The sequence below is a fragment of the Crocodylus porosus genome, unplaced genomic scaffold (genome assembly GCF_001723895.1).
Source record: "Crocodylus porosus isolate Cpor-Errol unplaced genomic scaffold, CroPor_comp1, whole genome shotgun sequence".
Lineage (NCBI taxonomy): Eukaryota > Metazoa > Chordata > Crocodylia > Crocodylidae > Crocodylus > Crocodylus porosus.
Genome location: NW_017728907.1, coordinates 9,332,047 through 9,355,762, shown reverse-complemented (window position 1 = coordinate 9,355,762; position 23,716 = coordinate 9,332,047). Strand labels below are relative to the sequence as shown.

At 44.0% G+C, this 23,716-nt stretch overlaps 1 protein-coding gene across 1 annotated transcript in view; it reads right to left on the bottom strand.

The window, feature by feature from the left end:
• The window catches only part of UCHL5 (ubiquitin C-terminal hydrolase L5), a 38,876-nt gene that overhangs the window by 10,733 nt on the left and 4,427 nt on the right, over positions 1-23,716 (bottom strand). Inside the window, exons 2-3 of the mRNA XM_019530710.1 lie at positions 22,425-22,488; positions 13,422-13,527 (exon numbers count right to left, since the gene is read on the bottom strand). Coding sequence (XP_019386255.1) covers positions 13,422-13,527; positions 22,425-22,488 — 170 coding nt within the window. The remainder of the gene's footprint in view (positions 1-13,421; positions 13,528-22,424; positions 22,489-23,716) is intronic.

Genomic DNA, 23,716 nt, shown 5'->3' with positions numbered 1-23,716 from the left:
GAGAGAGAGAGAGAGAGAGTGCGCGAGAGAGAGAGAGAGAGAGAGAAGGCGGTCTCCCTGATAAATCAGCCTGAATAGTCAAGGAGAGAGAGTGCTGGAGACTAACCAAGATAAACCTGGATGGTAGTTTTAAGGGATTAATAGACAAGCGTAACACTGCACTTATTCTAAGTACATATTTTAAAACCACACTGTCCTTTTCTCCTTTACCTCTTGCCTATTCAATTAAACAGAGTAGAGAATCAACTATGCAAAGGTAAGTAATGTCATTGAGAACTAAAGGACAAAAGCAGACAAAAAGCTTCAAGAACCATTTGGTACTTTCAATTTATATGAACTAATGATTCCCAGCTGAAGTCTGTCAACCTTACAACAAGAGTACTAGCAGAGTAAAATACTGGGCAAGACAAAATCATCTGCTTTTAGTTGCTAGCAACTCAGTTTTCTAAGAAAAGCATTTCCCTTAAAAGCATTAAAATGCAAAGTAGAATGAACAACCATTAACATATTGTTAAATGACAGAGAAAAGAATAGATTAATAGGGAGTAAGAATATAAAAATCTCAGTTTAAGAAGACAATACTTCTGTGGAACCTAAACATTTAAGATGGACATACCGCGAAAACAAAACAATTTTATCAAACAAGTTGGAGTTCTGTTAATAAAGTTAAGAGATATTTCAGGTGGAAAAAATATATATTTGGGAAACAACCACTCAAAGACTTCAATTTTCTACTTATTTTTCTTAAATTTTTCAAGACACATCTCTGACTTAAGCCTAGTTTCTTGTTAAGAAGTACCATACTGTGCCAGATCAATGGTCCATCTAGCCCAGGATCCTGTCATTGACAATGGCAAGGAGTAGATGCTTTAGAGCAGCGGTGCTCAACCCCCAGCCTACAAGCCAGATCTATCCTGTTGGATGAACAAGAAACAGTAGCAGTGTTACTTGCCACTCCTGTGCTGCCAATTTTCAAGACCCACAGGGACCCTGGTGGGCCAGCTAGTGTGAAGGGCCATGCTATAAAGTGCATGGGCCTGGGGCAACAAGAGGCCCAATCCAGATGCATGTGGCTGGGTCCCTATGCACAGGCTCTGACCCTTTGAGGGATCCAGCTTGCAGAATGGCTCCACACCACTCATCTAGCCTATGGGGCTCAAAGGGTTGAGCATACAGGACATGTTTAATGTACTGGATCCCCATCCTATGCTCCCTGGCATCCACCAGCACTGGTTTAGGGATGTAAGACAATACATTCCTGACTGATCTATTTAACAGCTCTCAAAAGACCTGTTCTCTAAGAATCTGTCTAATCCTTTTTTGAACCTGGCTATACTATCTGTCTCTACAACCTCTAGCAGCAGCTAGTTCCACAGGTGAACTGTGAGCTGGGTAAAAAAAAAAAAGTATCTCTTCTTTTACACTTGCCTCCTGTTAATTTCAGTGGATACCCACTTGTTCCTATGTTCTGGGATTTGGTGAATAACCATTCCCTATTCACTTTATTTTCACCCTTCACCATTTTATAGACCTCGCATACAAGGGCTGTTCAAAAAGTATCAAGACTGATGCTGTAGGAAACAAAATATTTTATTTACAGGGGTTTTAGCATAATCTCCTTTGAAACATGCTCTTTCTGCAGCCACACGCTTCTCCCAGCATTTCTGCCATTGCTGGAAACACCTCTGATAAGCAAATTTGGGAAACTGTTAAAAGCTGCTCAGTGGCAGTTTGTTTTACGATTTCCACATCAAAGTCTTCCTTTCAAGGTTTTCTTTAGATGAAGAAAGAAAAAAGTCGCATGGGGCCATATCAGGCGAATACGGAGGCTGCAGCACTTGTAGGATACAGTGTTTGGCTAAAATTTGTCTAAAAATTGCTTCACAAGCTATGCTGAGTAGGCAGGCATGTTGTCATGAGTCGGACACCCACTTCTCTGGTCATTTCATTCCCAAATCACCGGTTAGAATTGAATGACGTGAACCAACAGAAATATAACTTCTTCTGCTATCTCTCGGACAGTCAATCACCTATCATTTTGAACCAAACTGCAAACCGCTGCCACATTGTCATCATTTGTGATGTGCCCGGAATGCTCGTCACTTTCAACTGAGACCATTCAAAAACTCTTGCATGGCTCATAGTGTCATTACCAAATGCTATTTTAGGTTAGTAATTCTAACATTTCACTTGCCATTTTCCCGATTTTCATGCAACATTTAACACACTTGCCTTGTTCTGGACTCTTTGACATAACAAAAGGGGACGCAAGACACAAATGATCTTACTTCAACCACCGGCCACAGACAACTGAGGAAAACATTCAGCAAAGCCATAACCCCCACCCAATACTTTGTACCACAAATACATGCTCAGATACTTTTTGAACAGACCTTGTATCCTCCCTCAGCTTTCCATTCCAAACTGAAGAGTCGTTGCCTTTTCAGTACCTTGTGGGATGGCAGTTTCATAACCCTTATCATCTTTGCCCTTCTCTATACCTTTTCTAATTCCAATACATTCTTTCTGAGATGGGAAGACCAGAATTGCAGACAGCATTCAAGATATGGATGTTTTTTGTCTTTTTTTTTTTGACACACAGGTGAAGGGGTTTGTCAAAAGCTTTTTGGAAATCCAAAAATGTATCAACTGGATCTCCCTTCTCCACATGCTTATTAACAACTTTCAAAAGAACTCCAGAAGACTGGTGAGGAATTATTTCCTTTCACAAAAACCATCCTGACTCTTTTCCAAGATATATTTATGTGACTGCTGATATTCACTTTTATTTTATAGATTCTACCAATTTACCACAGATAAAAGTGAAATGCACTAGTTCGCAGCTACCAGGATCATTTCTGGAGCCCTTTTGGAAGCTAACCATTATATTATGGTAGCAAGCCATCAGTCCACTGGCACAGAGGCAGTTTGTAATAATAGGTTAGGTATCACTGGCAACAGTTTAGGAATTTCACATCTGAGCTTCTTCAGAACTCTCAGGTGAATAACATCAGGTTTAATTTATCTAAGTAACTTACTAAGGTTTAAATTTATTTATTTATTTATTTATTCTAAAACCTCCTCTATTAAAAGAGAGAAAGCGTGAGAGTGAGCGCACAACTAGTTTATGTAACAACCTTATATACTAATGATATTTATATACAAACAATTTACGGTGTGGAGGGGAAGGAGGAAGAAGTAGGGGGAGACAGGGCTTTAATGTACGGTTGCTGCTTCATAATAACTGCCCACGTCCAGTTTTACCCCATGATTTGCTGAAGCTAAAAATGGAAATAGGTTGGCTTTTAAAGGAAGGAAGTAACTTACTACAAGTTAGCTTACACCTACTATGGGGTAAAAAAGCACATGAGCTGCTACCATAGAGCTGTTAAGATACAGTAAGACTTACCCTGTACTCTAAGCAGGGCCATGTGGGGTGGGGAGAGTGGGGGGGTGGGAATTGGGGTGAGTGCCCCGGGCCCTGTGGAGCCAGGCGGAGCAGTGGTGGCATGAGGCTGGGCAGAGTGGTAGCTCTGTGTCCAGCCGATTGCTACCCTGCCCCTGACACCAATGCCGCTATGCGGCAGCAGCTTCTTCAGGTCCCTGGCCCAGGATCGGAGCAGGGGCAAGGTCCCACATGGTCTGACTTGCACCCTGCTTGGGTGGCCTCTGACTCCAAGATAAATTGTTCATATATTCATTCCTAAGAAATCCAGGTAAGTTAACAGTAAGGTGGAATACCCCCTTAATTCACCTCATAGGATTTCTTTTTGTTCAAAAACGCATTCAAATTGTAAGTCAAGCTTTAGCATTAGTTCTACCATTTTTGTCCAAAAAGATAAACAGCTGAACGCATGACATTTAAAAAAGGGAATGTGAATCTGAAATGGGGCTATGTATTAAATGACAGACAGTAATAACTCAAAAATTATCTTAAAAAGTCAGCGGTCACGATCTATTCTTGGTTATCTTTGTGCTACCTGAACTGAACAGAATCTATGAAGCTGTAATTATATGCATAAGGAATCGAGTAATACTGAGCTACATGCAGCACAAGGAATTTTTTTTTTTAGTGGTTTCCCTTCGAAGAGCTTGCAGGGTAGGAAAAGCAGCATATAAAATTTAGAGTCAGTTGGACTACTGGCCAATATAAAATGTTACAAAAAACTTTAGCACTGTGTAAGGGATTGTTTTTATAATCCGGAATAGAAAAATATTTTAAGGCTGTAAAACATGAAACCACTTCCAGCAAAAAGGTAAAACAGAAAACCACCTATTTTGTAGTCAAAACAGGTCAGAACAAACTGACACCTTTTCTTTAGCGAGATCAAGAAAAATAATGCTAGGGTACAACAACCTGTTCTACTATGTACTTCTAATTAACAATGTATTGCTTAACTGGGTCTATCATTACTCATTTTCCTCCAAAATAAACCTGTCACTAGAACACTGGATAGCATCCTTTTCTGAAAGCAACTTTTATACCACAGAATTTTAATCTATATATAGGATTTTCCTCAAAGCCCATCTGCAACTTTGCACACAGAATATAAAGTTAATTTGTATCAACTATCTAACGAATGGAGACAGTGAAGATTTTGGCCAAAGGTTTAGTGTTATATCTCTTGCAATATAGTTAGGGGGTGGTGGCGGGAAGACAAAATTCTCCATGTTACTTACCTACATGAAATGTAATAATCTAAGGCAGAGGTGCTCAAACCTGGCAGCATGCCAGCCAGCCTGCAGGACCACCCACAGGTTGTGGCCCTGCTTGCAGGGCCCAATCCCCACATGCAGGAATGGACGGAGAGACAAGGGGCCTCTGAAGCCTAATCCCTGCACACAGGACTGGACAGAGGAAATGTGGGGCTCCCAGAGCCTGATCACTGCATGAAGTGATAGATTCATGATTAGTGATCTCAATGGTAGATTGAGAAGTAGTGCTGGGCTCAGTCCCAGCACAAGGGACAGCAGACTAGTCTTAAGTCTTATATCTGGTCTATGGGGCCAAAAGGTTGAGCAACCCTGATCTAAGACACAAAAGACAAACCTAGGCACACAATTGTTTCATAGTGAAAGAATACACTGAGGAAGATTATCCTGTTGCTTCAACTGTCTCGTACTGTTTCACATTTCTCCAGCTTCACCAGAGCCTCAGTAACTACTTGTTTACTGGACAAACTTATTTATTTATTTTTTGAAAGATGCTAATATCCCAATAACATATGTTCCAGGTATCAACTGATTTGTATTAGGACAATGCCTGGAAGTCCATAATTGAGACTGGCATACCAGTGGTTTGGACCCTGAACAAACAAGATAACCCTGCTTCAAAGAAATCTGTATCTAGTTTGAAATAAAACACAGTAAGCAAAACCAATGGTAGATTTAGAAAGCAGGTAAAATTGTGTTTGTTACTGTGATGTGCAAAATCAAGCCAGTGGATAGAGCCCAGATGATCGTTAACCAAATTTCCTTTCAACCATGGGAAAGAGGTAAAGGTCACATTACTGAAGCAACAAGTAGAGTGGTAAAAAGAGAAGCATTACAGCACATATTTGTAGGACAAGATTTGAAAGAGCAGATGGCTGAATTTGAAGATGGTAAGGTGGTCAAGCAAGGTACAGAAGCTCCAAGATGAGACCAGGAAGAGGATATTAAAATATATAACAAAAAATAATGAGAGTAATTACACTAGGGTGAAGCATTACAAGTCATCTTAGAAGGGACAAATTCGCAGATGTATACTCGGAAAAGTAGTCAGTGCTAAATAAGATTGCTAAATGAAGAGAGGCCACAGCAGACTTTTGAATGAGAGACAACAAAACAACGACAACACACAACAACACAATAATGAGGATGATAATAGAAGAAGAAAGGTCATTTAATCATGGGTTATTCTTCATAGATGCTCTGAAGAATGGAGCAAATTATGTTAAGAGTGATACTAAAAGGGTGTTGAGGGAATGGGCTTTGCAACAAGGAGTCAAAGATGACAATGACTGAGTTAACAAAATAGAAAAGGGGGCTGAAGTTAAAGGTGTGAATGGCTGACAGCCAAAGGGGGGGATGAAAAAGAACAGTGCTTACTGAAAATAAAAGCGAGCAAGTGGCTCTTTTGATCAAGAGCACCCTTGATTCAAAGCTGCAGGTCAAACAAGGAAGAAGACAAGGAAGTGGAATGCTAGGATGTTGGATGGGAAATCAACATGGAAAGAGAAATAACTGAAGATACCCGTTAGAAGACAGAGTTACTAATCCCCATCACCCTGGTCATAGTGGAATTTCCTCAGTATTATCTTTTAAGTATGTCTTTCACATGCAACAGTGGTAGGATGAGGACTATCTTAACTAGGCATGTACCAGGCTTTTTGCTCCATTGGGTCTAAACACAACAACTCAAATTCCACACAGAAAACAATATACAGCTAATATAAATCACATGGTAATGTTGTTCTGTACTCTAAATTTACATTTAAAAAGCAGGTGTGGCATCCTCACCAGCTTGAATTTATAGGTTGATTTGAAGATGGGGAAACATATAGCATGGTAGAACAATTTAGTACTCTAGGCCAGGGATTCTCAACTTCTTTCTTCTTGAAGGACCCCCTACTATGCTATAAAAATTCCACAGCCTGCTGCCCCTTCCTACCCAGCAGCAGAATGCAGCAGGTAAGGCTTGGCAGTGGGGAGCGCTGGGGCCCCACTCACTAGAGCAGTAGCAGCGCAGAGCCTTGCCTACCTGCCTGGAAGATGAAGCCTTTGGGGCAGGCCCACCCCAGCCCCTTTCTGTGGGGCTCACCTCAGCCCCAGGCAGCCAAAGAAGTTCCTTTCCCGTGTCGGGCCAGCATGACCTCCCTACACCTGCTCATGGACCCCCGCATTGAGATCTGTGATTCAAGGCCAATTTCTTGCACCTCTGCTATTCTTCCTCATTCTCATCAGACAGTCTCTTTTGAAGGGGTCTGGAGAACCAAAAAAATATGAGGGTTAAGGGTCTTAATAACACATGGGCTTAACACAACACATGGGCTTGTGTCCTTATTAATCTATTAATCTTCTGAATGTCTCAAAATTTTGGAAGACTGTGACTTTAATTATATGTCAGATGTATGCAATGCGATCTATTTATTATTTCATACTTATCCTCCACTTGGGCTGATCACACATGGTATTTAGCATTACTAAATCTGAAAGCTCCAAGGTTTAAGTCAACAGGAGTTCTAAAAACATAATCATGCTTCCCTGATTACTAGGATGTAGACAGCCTTAATGTTATTTTTTGTTACTAATATCAGAGACTCAGCATTCTTCTTCCTATCAGATATATTGTGTTTAGTTCCCAAATATTGTTCTATAAATCACCACACAGCAACAAATAAATGCTCATTGTGAATTTGCGTATTACAGTAATACATTTAGCACAATACTGAAGATCAAAAAAATTAGTAGAAGCATGTAAGCTCACAGTAATGACTCATAAAAGTTGATTACTTGTTGAGCAGTGTCCGCTTCTGCTAAGATTTCTGCACCAATTCATGAAAAGAAGTTTACTTGGGAAACAGTGGTTTTAAAACAATGCTGAACATGGTCAAATACATTTAGCAGCAGCATTAATACAGGTAACCACTGTGATAGACAATGCATGTTAATGTTCTAGTTTAACAAGACAGAAGTTAGGAAATTCAGAGTTAAGGCTGAAACTGTATCCTTAACTCACCTTACTGTGCCTAGGTATCCTAGCTCAAATGGTATGTATGATCATCCACAGTTCTGAGGCCCCAATATGAGGACCATATCATACCTAGGCATAACAGGGAGGCCAAATTTAACATGAATTCACATAAAATTGAGCAAGGTAATAAAAAAACCCTTAATATTCATGCATAGTAAACCAACTTTTTAATTAAAAACTGTCCCCAGTATATTCAAAAGCTGTAGCCTAGTTGTCAACTTTAATACTATAAGATGACCAGAGAAGGAATAATGAGCTATAACACAGAAGTGTTTAGATTTGTTTTAAGACTCTTTAACTCTCATAAGATTAAGTTTTTCTTTTAAGAGACACTGTTTCAGAATCATGATCTTTGATATATCACGTTAGAGGTCTGAATATTTAAAAATAAAGTTGCAAGATGGAATTTGTGGTGGGAATTTGAACAAATACTGATCTACAGTAGTGATAATCCTTTTGTAAAGTTTCCAGATTGCATCTTTACCAATACTGATATACATTGCTATGGCGATCTACATTTTACCAATATCAAAGCTAAACATACAAACACAAGGTCTCTGTTTACATGTAAATTTAAAAAAAAACAAAAAAAACTTAAAGACATGAAAGAAGTTCAAGAACTTGAGTTAGGAAAGCAAAAAAAGAAAGTTGTAGCTCCTCAGGACATTTGGTACTCTAACTGCATAGTTATATTGAAGACAGAATGACAAACCACCAATCCTTAATGTTCAACATTAAATTGGCTTACTGCAGCCTTGCCAACCTGTATTGGAAGTCTGCTAGCACAGACATAATATCTGCTCACCTACCTTTACATCACAGTAAATGAGACATAAATAATGGAGCAATATTTACTTTTCCAGAAAAAATAAGACGACAGAACTAGAAGTTTGCAAGGTTTTTTCAGAGTTGCTAGATTAATAGAAGAGTGAATTTATCCCCTCCTCCCCACCTCAAAGTGGCTTATGACTTTTCCTCTCCCCCATCCTGCTCCCACCTCCAGTGCTTTAAATTTTTTTTTCTTGCCTTCAGTTTGGTTTACTCCGTACTGTACTTCATTAATATGGATAAGTAGATACACTTCACTTAATCACATAACATAAAACAGGTTTCAGTGTGTTGCCTATTAATTACATTGTTACACAGTCTGGCTATATTTAAGGCTAGGGACAAACATTACATATAAACTGGTTTAAGTGATCAGAAACTGGTTTAAACCTGTAACAGAACAGATTTTCAGTGCACATCAACCAGTTTGAAAATCCCTGAAACTGGTTTGAGATAAACTTGGCTGAATGTAGTATCAGACTTAACTGATTTAGGTCAAACCAGTTTACGCAATGTTTGTCCCAGAGCCCTTGTTTGTTTAAGATACACCAGACTCCCCCAGCATCCTGGCATGCTCTCTGGGCTGGGTGGGGCTCTCTGCTTCACAGCAGGGCTGGCCCTTCCCCTCTGCTCCCTGGCTGGAGCTCTGGCAGAGACTGCAGATGTCTGCCTGGCTTCTCCCTGCTAAACAGGGATTATTCCCCCTGCCCCTCTGCTTTACAGACACCTCTCAGCATTAGCTAATAGACCACATGCTGGCTACAGTCCATGCTGTGGGAGATGACAAAGGCAGACAGGCTTTTTGGAGCTAATCAACAGGTAGCTGGTAATGTCCTTCCTTGGAAAAGCTGTTTAAGAAGGGCTTGAAGTACTGGAGAGAGGCTTTGTTTTCTTAATGGGCTGATAAACACTGAGCTAGAGGTAATAAACATTCCCTGCTGGGCTGCTGGGGTGGGGGGGCTCTCAGCTCAGTTCTGTGGCAGGGAAGGGAAGGCTGCTCTAGCGTCCCCTAGCTTCTAGCCTGAGTCACTGCAGGCATGTGCCTGAGTCTTTTCAGTCCAGAGGGGATGTTTGTACACTTACAAACTGGTTTAGCCTAGCCAGGTTAGACTAACCTGCAAAGATTGAATCAATTCAGGCTGAAGCTTTTTCAATATTTGTCCCTAGCCTAAAGGCTGCAGGGTGCCACACTATAGCACTGCTGCATGTACAAATATCTACACATAATTCACAGAATAAGCCCAATAGATTTCAAGCAGGAATCCAGTGTCAAAAAAATTCTAATTTGTTGTGGTCTTTCTGAGTTCTTTAACAACAGAATTGCTCTCTTACTTTTCTATAATCAAAAAAATGAGTGAAAGCTAAGACTGAGCATTTTCAGAGGGGTACCTTGAGACTAATGAGGTTGAGAATAACTTGCATATTAAGTGCATAAAATTTTTCAGCCACACTACAGTTTAATTGTACTGAAGTTAAGGGCACACTAACTCTAACTTTCTACCTTGTAACTAACTATTCTTTGCATCAGTGCCTCATAAACAGTGACATGGAAATCAGCTGTCAAGGGCTGCTATCAGAAACCTTGGAAAGGACAGGAGTTAATCAGTTTTACGGCTGCTCTCTCCCCTTCTTTTCAAAGCTTCTGTTAACTGCCCAGAACCTGATTTTTAGAATAATTATTATTGTATCAATGATTATCAAAAGCACTGAAAACTGGGAGGGGGGAGCTAATCAGTTTTGTAACTACTAATATTACAAAACTGAGAGGACTGTGCATGTAACAATTGTTTATATTTAGTTCATATAAGTACATAGTCCTTTTTCAGTCCCAAATATACTGTACACTGCATACACTGTATTTAGAAATACAGATTATAACAACTCTAATTTCTCCATGTTTCACTGAAGGACTCACCGGGAGTTTCAGAAGACAAACTGGTCACAGTCACATGATAACTGAGACTGAAGAGGCTTACTGTTCTCAAAATGGTTGTCACTGAATTTAGAGATGTTAGTACAGAAAATAAGAAGAAAAATCCTTTCAGCCTCTATATTTATCATACTTCATGTGTTTTTATTTAGCTAAGCCATTGCACTTGACTAGTACAGACACGGTCAAAGAAGCAAAGAAAAAAAAGGAGCCCAATGGAAACCCTATGAAGGATGCTTTTGAAATAGTACTATTGAGTGACACACACTTTAAGAGTAGTTAATGCACATTTTATGCCAGTGGGGCTGAATCTTTATGGCCAGCAAGCCGGATGGACAGCACCTAGGCTGTCCATAGGCTGGGTCTAGCTGGTGATCCTATTCTGGTGACAGTGGTGGATGTCACAGGGACCCATTTGGCCATATGGGAGGAAAGGAGAGGAGGGCAGGCTGGCCCCAAACTGGCCGCACACAGATGGACAAGGCATGGCCGGGCTCTGATCCAGCTGCAGGGGGAAGGGGCATGGCTGCCCAATCTAGCCTTGGGGAGGGCAAGGGTGTGGCGTGGCCCCAACCCATCCGTGCAGAGAGAATGGGGCATGGCCTGGCCCCAACTTGGCCCTGAGGGGTTTGCAAATTTGGTAGCCAGGGAGGGTGGCTATGCTAATTGCCACTGCTCCCCTGCCACCAAATTTATGGATCTGTGGGAAGCCTTGTGGGTAGGATACCATGATTCTCTGGGTTGTATTTAGCCTGCAGGCTGGAGGGTGAGCAACCCGTTTTTAAATTAATTGCATAAAAAAACTGAAGGAATAATTAAGCATCACAGTCACTTGAGTGTAATCCTTAAATGGAAGCTCCCCACAAAACCTCATGACTTCCTCATCTTCCAACAGAGAGATGACCTATATTTTCAAGCTTTAGAGAATGACAATAGCTTTAAATTAAATAAAACCTTTAATTAATTATCCCTCCATACAATTACATTTTAAAACAGATTCACTGACTTTTTTGCTTTCTTTAAAGCACCCCTCCGCTATACTTCAGAAATGAGTTTAGCAGAAAAGTAAGGAAGAGACAAACTAGTAGAAAGCAAAACAGACAAAATGATTTGCAACTTGTAACAAGCAACAGCAGCAGCATGTTTGATTATGGTGGAGAGCGGAGTCTGGGTTACTATGGAGATGAATAACTATCTGCCTACTTTTACTGCAATACCAGACTAGAAATATTAGTTGGTATTTTTGCTTCACCAAACTAGAAATACAGCAGAGAAAGGAAAAAAAAAAAAAGGATTAGGAGAGAGAAAGAGGTAGAAGGACTCTTAGACCAGAGTGAGATAGTAGGGAAATAAAGTGGACAGATAAACTGAAGTTATCAACATAAAGAAATGTGTGTGTGGAAGAGCCATGAGACATAATGGAGACATTCGGAAAGCTTTTATTTTCCACTTTTCTACTTGTGACTAGGCCCAAGTAAAAAAACTCCCAATCATCAAAACCTCAGATGTGATGCACTGTCTAAATCTGTGATGAAATACAAAAACCAGTTCTGTTGCATAAAGCATTTTCTGTAAGTTCTGTTTCAAGAATCTGTACTTCTGATTCACGTACTTTATGAGGAGAGAGAGACAGAAAGAACACTGAGTGGGAAGAATACAGACCTCATAAATTTAGTAATGCTTATCAGTGCTTGAGAAATATCTTTAAGGTTAAAGTCTTACTAACCTCCCTTTTTGTGGTGGTAAGCTTACATTTGATCAGGTTATTCTTCTTTATTTCTTTAACTTGCTAGCTATAAACTGACCAGCCAGCCAAAGCTAAAATATGGGACACTTCAGTATTAAGGCAGGATAGTTGTTAATGAAAGAAGATGAATTCTTTTTGCATAAAAAATATTTGCTTTAACTTCCATTTCAAATTTTTCATATTTTATATTTAGATAAAAAGTTACTGAAATTTTCAAATCAGATTTGACAAAAAACTGATAAATATTGATCTAGGATGAAAATGTTTCCAGTGATGAACATTTGAGAAGTAGTGACAATGTATCTACTGGTTGAGGAAACATTTCTCCCATAATATTTTGTTGAAAGTGGTTTCAAAATGTCATTTACTCATTAGACTAAAGAAAACACCTACTACATAAAACTTGCTGACACTAAAACGAAATCATCATTCACGTTTATTTTGCAGCAGCCTCCCCAACAGAATTTCAATTCTGTTTGGTTCATATGATTTGGTTTAACTCAGCATACCAAACAGGGCTACTTTGCCAGATCTTACTCTAACACTGGATGCCTACCACCTGGATAGCTTTACAATTGCTCATCTTTAGGAGCCTATCGAAGTTGAGACAGCTGCTGGCCAATTTTGCAGACAAACCTCAGGGCTGGCAGCCATTTTTGCCCCCCCCACCCTCATGCCTCTCATTGGTCTTGGGGCCTCAGCAGTCATGCCCCTTGCTGCTGATTGGCTACAAGGACCGTCAGCATGACCCCACCTTTCCCCACCAACTGGCTGCAAGGACTGTCCGTCATGTAATCCTGCTCCTCACCACTAATCAGTGGTGAAGGGGCAGTAACCAACCTGCCATGCCAGCAGCCCTCCACCACTCTTCCCCTTGGCGGGCTGCGTGGCCAGGCTGCAGTGACCACAAGGTCTGCTGGCTCCCCAGAGCAGCAGCATTTTATTTTTGGTGATTTTTTTGTTTCAGGGAGCTTGCCAAAAGCAAGAAAGGAACCCACACTTTTTTGCAGAGCCTCCCTAAAATCATGGTTTCTGCAAAAATTGCAAAAATCATGATTTTGGTCCGTCTTTACTTATCCTTTAACAGCTGCTTAACTCCGTGAACATTTTAACAGTAATATCACTGAATTTAAAAATTCTGTTTCATGACACATTTAAGGAAGTCATTAAACTGATTGTACCTGCTTAGCAAAAAATATTGTATCCAATCTGGAATCCTGAACAACAGAGCCTGCTGGTTCTTCTCCTGGCTGCCACTTGAAAAGGAAGATCAGCCCATGTACTGGTCTATAAAATGAAGGTCAAAACAAAAAGTGAGATGAAGAATAGTACAAAGAGTAGTACAAATTATTTCTAAGGTAACTGCACACTCAACTGAGGCAAAACAACTTAGCTAATTTGTTCATCCTACACAGGCCATTAAGCTCAGGCTTTCAGAAGTGCTCCCTAAATTAGAATGACCAAACTTTTGGACTAATTTTCAGAGGTGCCACCTGTAAATCTAGCTAGAGTTAGTGCTTAACTGACACTTCTGCCAAGCAGGGATCCTGGTTTTCCATGATATGAAAATAAACAAACAAACAAACAAAAATTCTCTGATAAAAACCTCAAAATTCATGGTTAAAATTAAATGATCCCCACAGCCCTGCTGGTGTCCCACACTCCCCACCCCTCCAGCTCCCCAGCCCTGCTTGTGCCCTTTGCCCCCCACCCACAGCCCCTACCCCCCCCCAGGAGGGGGCACCAGCTGCCATGGCGATGGGGCCAGGGACCCAGGTCTACAGTCTCCTGCCCTCAATGGAAGGTAGTGGCTGCTGCAGCAGGCACATGAGCTGGCTCCCCCACTGCTGCTGCTTGCTGTGGGCTCAGACAGGGCTGGCTCCTGATGGCAGTCTGAGCACCTTGGGGGTAGGGGAGGAACCATGCCCCCCCGATATATTTGGGAGGTGGGCGCAAGGTGGGTATGGGCTGCAGGCTCGTGCTCCCCACTTTGCTGCCCTCCCCCAGACTCTCCAGAGTGCAGCGTGTGCAACCCAGCATGGCAGCACGCAGGGGGGACACAAATGAAAGCTTCCTGCCACTGTGAGCTCCACACGGCCCTGGCCATGCTTCCCCTGCATGCAGGGGCAGCAGTGAGGAGCACAACCCTGCACTGCCCCCGTGTACAAAGAGGAAGCATGGCCAGGACAATGCAGAGCTTGCCGCGGCAAGGAGCTTTCCTGCGTGGCCCTGCTGTGTCCTGCCATGCCAGTCACAAACGCAGTGCTCCGGAGGGCCTGGGGACGGCAGCAGTGTTTGCGACCCAGGGTTTGCAGCCAGCTAAGCACTCCAACCTGGGGGGGTGGGAGGTTTGCAGCCTCCCCATTCCCAGCCGTAATGCCTGGCTGGCTGGAGGCCCCACCTCCCGGCCAGACAGCACCCAAGCTGGCTGAGGGAGCCAGGGGGGAAGGAGTTGTAGCTGGCCAGGCACTCCGGGGCAGGGGAGGTTTCCAACCCCCTGGGCACTCTGGCTGGGAAGGGGGGTGGGGATTGCAGCCTCTCCACTCCCTCAGCCCCCAACCAGCTTGGGCACTCCCTGGCAGGGCACTCCGGCCAGGAAGGGGGATTTGCAGCTGGCCAGGAGTGGCAGGGATTTGCAGCCAGTCGGGAATGGGGAGGCTGCAAACCCCATCCCGGCCAGCCTGCAGAGCTCTTTGCAAAAGGGGGAAATCCGTGGGTTCCTCTTCTAAAAGGGAAAATCTGTGTTTTCTCTGGTAGAAAACGGGAAATCCATGCCATGTTTTTTTCTGTTTTTCCATGGGAAACGTAAAAGCCGGATCCCTGCTGATCAGTCACTGCTTGTCCTGTGGTTCAGCTGGTAAGCCAAGGTGTTATTCTGATTGAATTCTAATATACATTTGGTCAGTAAGGATACAGAAATCAAGCATGCACTAAACCTCACAAAAAAAGGTTTAAAACACTGCCAGGCTTCTCTTACCCACAGTTCCACCATGAGTATATGCTATTTTCAGATGTCTGCATGGGTGTTTTTGTAACTAAAGCAGCTAACTCTCACAAGGTTAACTAATCAATTATAAGTCCTGGAATTTATGAGTTTAATACTAAGTTTGGTACTTCTACAGGATGTGAAAGAACTACCACACACACTCTGACCATTCCGATTTCTTAATTTGAGAAGCAGGGATAATAAAGCTTCTTTTCTGTCCCTTACTTTCCCCACTTAGATGCATGACGTTCCAAATGGAAACTCCCTTTTACTTTTTGTATCGTATCTAATGCAACAGAACTTTGATCTTACTTGAGACCCCAAGATATTACCAGAACACAAATGTTAAATTATGATAAATAATAGGACAGGTTCTAAAAATGTTTTCCGTGCACTGCTAAAGTGAAACAGTTCATACACAATGGCATGATGTTCATTAATAACACAAATAGTAATTCTTTTCAGGGGCTGGCCAAAACAGCTTTTTGGTTGTATAGGGCTTATTCATGTTTTAAAATTCTAGTTTGGTTGGGGCAAGTGACAACTGCAGGTCAAAACTCAACATAATGGTAGGGGTGGACTGATATAGATTTTGGGGCCGATGCTGATAGTCAATTTTTAAGGAAGCATATCAGCCGATACCAATCCGATTTCCAATACACAGCCCTGCAGCTTGGAGAACTGTGTGCAGCTGGTAAGTTTGCTGTGGTGGAATGTGAAGGGGGAGAGGAGGGGAGGGGCATGGAGGGGCAGATCAAGGCCCCTGCGGTGAGGGAGTAACACTGGGGCCATGGCTGGGCTCGGGATGGAACCACAGCTCATCGGGGGGGGAGGGGCAGCTCCCGCTGCTGCATGCACCCCAGGAGGGCTTGGCAGGCGTGTGCCCCTGAATTTGCGTGGGGTGTGGGTGAGGCGGGCTGCTGGTGTGGGCTAGGGCTGTGCCGGGTTCTTCCTGGAGGGCGCTGGGCTGGGCTGGGCTGTGGCAGCACTGGAAGGGTAGCTATGGGGAGGCTGTAGCCACCACAAAATTTGCCATAGCCCACCCATTACACCCCTTCCAGCACTGCTGCTACCCACCCCGAGAGCAGCCTGGTTCAACGCTGCCCCCCCATGTACTGGGAAGAGCCCAGTATAGCCCCGGCCCCAGCCCACAGCTGCACCCCACCCAGAATTTGGATGTGGGGGTAAAAAGCTCTCTGGCCAAGTTGGCAGATGTCACCAAGTAATTGGGGAGCGTGGCCACGCCAGAAGATAGGTTGCAGATACAGGCAGACCTGGACAGGCTGGAGAGCTGGGCAGACTGGAACCAGATACAGTCCAACACTCAGAAGTGTAAGGTGCTCCATCTGGGGGCAAACAATCCCCAACATACCTACAGGTGTGCTGGCGACAATTTGACTTGCACCACAGCCGAAAGGGACCTAGAGGTAGTGTTCCACCATCACATGAACCGAGCTGGCAGTTTGCCCTGCTGGCCACAGCATCGCACAATGTGCTGGCATGCATTAACCATTGCATCTCATGCAAAACTAAGGAAGCAATACTCCCCCACTGTACTCCATGCTGGTGAGACCGCAGCTGGAGAACTGCATCCAGTTCTCAGTACTGCACTTCAACAAGAACATGGAAAAAACTTGAGGGTCCAGAGAAGAGCCACCTGTATCATCAGGGATTTGCAAGGCAAGCCATATGAGGAGAGGCTGAGAGACTTGGGCCTCTTCAGCCTACAGAAGAGAAGGCTGAAAAGGGACTTAGTAGCGGCTTACTGCTACATCATAGATTCATAGATGTAGGGTCAGAAGCGACCTTGTAAATCTTCTAGTCCGACCTCCTGCCATGGACAGGAGAGAAAACTGGGCTCATATGACCCCAGCCAGGTGAATGTCGAGCTTCCTCTTAAAGACCCCCAGGATAGGTAAAGACTCCCTTGGAAGTTGGTTCCAGATCCTAGATGCCCTGACTGTGAAGTAGCACCTTCTAATGTATAGTTTAAACCTACTCTTTAGCAACTTATGGCCATTATTCCTTGTTACTCCGGAAGGCAGTCGGGGGAACAAGGTCTCTCCCAAACCCCACTGGTCCCCCCTAGTAAGTTTATAGACGGTCACCAGGTCCCCCCTCCGCCTTCTCTTGCGAAGGCTGAACAGGTTCAGGTACCGTAGCCTCTCCTCATAGGGTCTACCCTGCTGTCCCCGGATCATGCGAGTGGCCCTCCTTTGGACCCTTTCAGTGCTGTCCACATCCCTCCTGAAGTGCGGTGCCCAGAACTGGACGCAGTGCTGCAGCTGCGGCCTGACCAGCGTTGCGTAGAGGGGGAGGATCACCTCCTTGGCCCTGCTTGTGATGCATCAGTGGATGCAGGACAAGGTATGGTTAGCTCTACTGACCGTGTTCTCACATTGTCAGCCCAACAATGACTGTGTTCTCACATTGTCGGCCTCAATAATGACTCTAAGATCTCTTTCTGCCACCGTGCTTTTGAGAAGGGAGTTCCCCAGCCTATAGGTATGCTGCTGGTTCCTACTGCCCACGTGCAGCACCCTGCACTTCTCAGTATTGAATTCCATCCTATTTTCATTTGCCCACTACTGTAACCTGTCCAGATCCTGCTGTAATCCGTCCTTCCCTTCTAGCATGCCCACCTCACCCCATATCTTGGTGATGTCTGCGAATTTAAACAGGCTGCTCTTCACCCTATCATCCAAGAAAGAATGAAATTGAACAGTGCGGGCCCAAGGACTGAGCCCTGGGGGACCCCACTACCCACTTCCCTCCTGGTCGAAAATGACCCGTCCACCACCACTCTCTTGAGTGCGACCCCTCAGCCAATTTGCAATCCATCTGACTGTAGACAATCAATGCCACAGTCACCCAGCTTTTTAATGAGAATGGGGTGGGAGACAGTGTCAAAGGCCTTCCTGAAGTCCAGAAAGACTACATCTACCACAACACCTGCGTCCAGTGATTTTGTGACCTGATCGTAGAAGGCAATCAGGCTGGTCTGAAAAGGTTCACATCAGGAGAATACATCGACCATGCTGGTTCACATCAGGGGAGTACATCAAAAACTCGGTTCACCAGGGTACCCCTGGGGAAGACCAGGAGCAACGGATACAAATTCCTGGAAGGGCAATTCAGGCTCAATTCCAGGAAAAATTCCTTCACAGTTAGGGTGTCCAGATGGGGGAATAAACTCCCTCCAGTGGTGGTGCAGTCACCTACCTCGGAAATCTTCGAAAGGAGACTGGACAGTCACCTTGCTGGGGTACTTGACCCCAATTGTCTTGTCCTGCCTAGTGTAGGGGGACTGGACCTGGTGATCTACAAGGTCCCTTCCAGCCCCTAACAATCTAAAAATCTATGCCCCACGCAGATCCAGGGGCACATGCTCCCCCCACCATAATCTCGCAGGAGGCACACAGTGGCAGGAGCCGCCCTTCCTTCCTGTGGGCCCCAGACAAGCTGCAGCTCTGTCTGGCACCCCGCCCCACCCTGGCTGCACAGCGCCTGCCCCAGCCCCTCTCCCTCCCCCACTGGGGTGGGGCATTGATCTACACCCCATGCCCCTTCCCTCGCCCCTCCCCTTCCACCACAATAGACCTACCAGCTGTATATGGCTCTTCAAACTGCCAGGCTGCACTCCTCACTGCCTACATGCTACGCTGCGGTTGTGTGCATGCACGGGCATTTATGGGTCAAATTGTCAGCCACATCAAGTCAATTTCTCATATACTCAATTTTCTTTATATCAGTGCCGATCCGGTATCAGACCAATGCATTGGTGCACATCTACCTAAAGGAACTGTGAATTTACTGTATTTAAGGCTGTACTATTTAATTTGGTAATATGACCTTGTATGTGACCTAGTCATACAGTTATACTGAACTTTCCTCTACAAATGTATTGGTTAAGTTCATCAGAAGGATGATATGGCTTTTTATAAGCAGATTCCTGAACACTTACAAGACAGCATCTTCACTGCTGTTTGGCCACTATTTCCTGACAAAGTTACGTAGCTCTTTTGGTAATGCTGGCAACCCAGAGAGCAGGGGACTTAAATGTTAAACATTTAAAGTGTTAAACACATATTGGAGAATGGACCTTGAAGTGAGCTGTCATGCAGGTACAAACTGACAGGGCACAAAAGGAAGTTTGGTAGGCATAAGCAAAGTAGTCAGGACCTACTATAGTCCCACAACGTGGCAAGCCTTACAGCATGCAGACAAACTTAACTGTCCAATTAGAACAAAGTAAATAAACGCAGCTGTTTCCCTTAAGAATGCTGCCTGATTACAAACTCCTTTGCCACTCCTGCCCAAGACCCAGTTTAGAACCAAAACTGTGCAGTCCCACCTTGGTAAGTGACAGCCAAAGGTCTGAGAAAGAGTACCATTAAAAAGACTCAGAGAGGACAAGGGATGCAGCTGCCCTAAGAACTACAACACACTTTGAACATTTAGACCCAGAGTCTAATGCTTCTCAAGAATGAGTCACAAAAACCAGAACAACCCTTCCTAATTTTGAATTAACATTGAGACAAGCGGTGCAGCCTGAGCACCTAACGGGCTGCAGCATGGTGAGGGCAGAGAGAATCCTGATGGAGATGCCTCTGCAAAAGGGCCAGTTTGAGCCTGGACCCTTATGTTATAGCTGGTAGGCTTATTCTGAGTTAGAGCCGGTTGGCTAGTAGTTTGCTTTGCAGTAGGGCTGTTTGTGTGAATACCGGAGGACCGGGTGAGGCTGTAGGGGTGCGAGGAGGCCTCATGGGAGTTCCCCAATAATTTGGGAGTTCCTGGTGCCCAGTAAGGACACAGCAAGCGGTGCCAGGGCGGCATAGTGATTGGCGCCATAGCTGGCACAGCAGGTGAGTGCCAGAGAGGCGCAGTGTGTGGGGTGTTGAGACCCCAGCCCGTGAGGGCGGTATTTTGCCCAGTAGGGCGTACGACCCAGGAAAGGGGTCTGGGGCCAGGGTAAGGCTAAGGCTGCCTGAGCCCCAACCTTGGGAAGCCCGAGTGCGGGTGAGAAGCTCGGGCAGTGCGGCATAGGCCCCCGAGAGGGCGAGAAGCGTCGCACAGGCCCCAGAGAGGGCAAAAGGCGCAAGAAGCGCCGCACAGGCCCCAGAGAGGACGAGGAGCACTAGAAGCGCGGCCGAGGCCCTAGAGAGGGCAGGCATACGGGAACAGGAAGCCTTGGCAAGCGTGCGGTAAGAGTCCGGGAGAGAGGCTGGCACGTGATAACAAGCCCGGAGGGCAGGTTAAAATAAGAGGCTCCAGGGTGAGCGACTAGCACCCTACTGACACTAAGTCCCGGAGAAAGGCGAGCGCGCGGTAGAAGTCCCGGAGAGGGGCAGGCGCGCGAGAGTAAGCCTGGAGAGTGGTGGACGTGCGGATAGGGGCCTGGCTGATAGGAGCTTGACAGAGCCGAGTGCGTGACTAGAGGCCCGGAAAGGGCGAGAGGGTGGACAGAAGCCCGGAAGGGGCGAGTATATTGGGCACGCGTACGGAGAAACCCCAGAGAGAGGGAATGCGCGTATCGAGAGACCCCAGGTAGGGGCGAGCATATGACACGAGAACGTCCGGTACAGCTGCGAGGCTTGGGGTGTGCAAAAGGGGAAGTTGGAGGCACGCATAGCCCTTAAGGCTGGGGTGCACCGAGTCACCCCATACGGAACGGGGAATAGTTCCAGCATAACACTGTGTACTAGGGGATCAAAGGCAGCCTCCCATATAGAACCAGATATCATCAAAGATGTGGCGGGCGAGATAAGAAGGTGCTGGATCGCCTACTTGGTACGGTAGGGGGGCGCTAGAGGGATCACGGCTGCCCCTGCGCCCTGCCCCGTGACACTCCTGAATGCAGGGGATAAGCAAATATTTTAGTCCCTGACTAGGAAACATAAACAAGTCACAAATTTCCCCAGATACTGGGCCCACTGCAGTCCCAACAGTGCCTATACTCCAAGAGTTAAGAGCAGTTGTGAATACTTATATTAAAGCTAAAATACTAGAGAAAGTGAATGGGGAAATGACTAGGTACAAAACTGGCCACAATATGAGGTTACAGAAATTTAATCTGAAGAGAATAGGAAAGCAAAGCTGTTATCTCATGATTAACAGATATTATTCTGGGTATTTTTTTTTAAATAAAAGTTCAACCTACAGAGATAGCTGATAGCAACATCTACCATCTCTGTAGTAACATACTGGTAATTCCTAATAACAAAAGACTGCTAAATTAATTTGTAATCAAACAGCACTTCAAGTCATAAATTGTGTACTTCATATGTTCTGGAACATTATATAAATGTAGATAGTTACACAGGAAGCAAAAGGGACTTGCATTTGATAACTGTAGCTCTTTGCAGATGTTAAAACAAAGAAAAATAACAAAACACACTGGCACCTTACTTTAAACTCCATGCAATCCTGTGCCAAACTCAGTGCATTCCCAAGAGGGGCAGAGCATTAGGTGGACCCAGCTCACCTCGAGTCTGTAGCTCAGGCTTTTTGGGTGCTTTTATCTATCAGCTTTTTTGGTGCTTTTATCTAACAGCTGATTGACTCAGCTTCAGATAAAAGAGCCAAAAAGCCGCACCGAAGCACACGATCTATACAGACATTGTGAAGCCAAATCAAAGTAACGCATTGCTGCTTCCGGTAGAACAGTTTTTTGTGTGTTTTGTTTTTAAGGGTCTCCAACCATTCTATTTCCTTTCAAGCTCCTATACATGAATAAATATAATGCTCTTCATTCATTGTATGGATGGAATGGCAAAATACTTAGCGTTTCCAGTAAGAGCAGGTTACAGCAGTCCAAAACAAGACATGACAAGAAACAGAGAGGTTAAGCAACTTTTGCTTACAGACATTTCTGAGAGGTTCCTTATCTAGCCACTGAACCACATAATTCTTATAAAGAAGGCTTTGCTGAAAAGTTAGTTTAAACAATCTAAAGATCCTAATAAAAGGCTATAAATTTCATGTGCAATGATAATATGTTGATAAACTGCTGCTGAAACAGGTAATAATGTAGCAGATTGCTATTAGTCTAAGACAATTTGTTCATTTATGCAAGGAGCTTAGAACAATTTGTTCATTTATGCAAGGAGCTTAGAACAAACAAATACGATTTACAGATTGCTAGAGATAAAAAACAGACTGGAAAAGCCACATTGCTCTTCTGCGTCTAATAGCTTACCTCAATTTTTCAAAGTTCTCAGGCTCCAAACTCCATATTTCTTCAACTTGTGCTCCTCTGCAACCTAGAAGAGCAAAGATATGTGTTCCTTTACTTACCTTAATTCAAAAGGATACTGTCATGCAAAAGGCACAAACCTACAAGTGATAATGTAAAAAGAGTAGAGGAGAGTCTCTTTTCATATATTGTCTTTTGACAATAAAAAAAAGAACTGTTACTATCACCAGTTGTCCCTGATTTCCAGATGTTCCAGTCTTTATATAAAGAGACCCTGTGAATGTAAAACAACAGAAATCAACAGGAAGGATTCTTGGACAACTGTGATACCAAAGATACTTTACGAGAAGAGCTTGAACTAGTCACAAGCAGGACACAAAAATATTATAGACTTTTAAAGTTTCATTTGCTAACCTCATAATTTTTCAAAGATGTAATTAGAAAGCTTAATTCAGTCATATGTGGAAGGGGATGTCATGCAGCCTTTAAAAGTGGAAACAGACACTGAGAAATTTAGTGATCTGGTCAAAGCCAAAGTAACACAATTCCAGAGTCAGAAGTAGAACTTAGAACACTTATTTCCAACCCTCTAATGCAAGAGTTGCCGCAGTGGAAATATAGTGAACAACAATAGACCTATACAGAAATTTTATTTTTAACTAGCAGAGTTACAGGTAGACCTTGTGTTTTCAAGTTTGAGGGTTCATAGCCTGTGCAGTGTCATTGTAAATACTCCCATTATTCAAAGGCATCAAATTCTATTATTCTCTATATCAATACTGTCTCGTGAAAGTTTGTTTCACAAATAATTTATGCACGGTATAAAGATATGAACGCCTTTTTCCAGTTATGTCTTGCTTTTTAATTTCAACCTTTGCCACTCTATTCTTGTATACACACGAAGTTATAATAGTCATCCTACTTTCTCTAAATGACAACACGAGTGATGGAATAAGAATTATAAAATACATTTTTGAAAGTTTCAGTTTCATAGTTGGTAGGCTTGGAAGGGGCCCGGGCAGATCATCAAGTCCAACCCTCTGCCACAGCAGGAAAGAGTACTGGGGTCAAACAACCCTGGCAAGGTATTCATCCAGCCTCCCCTTAAAGACCCCCAGGGTAGGAGCCAGCACCACTTCCCTTGGAAGTTGGTTCCAGACCCTAGCCGCCCTGACAGTGAAGTAGTGCCTCCCAATGTCTAGTCTGAATCTACCCTCTGCCAGCTTGTGACTTACTTCTAGTCACTCCTGGTAGTGCTTGGGGGAACAGGGACTCCCCCAGTGCCTGCTGGTCCC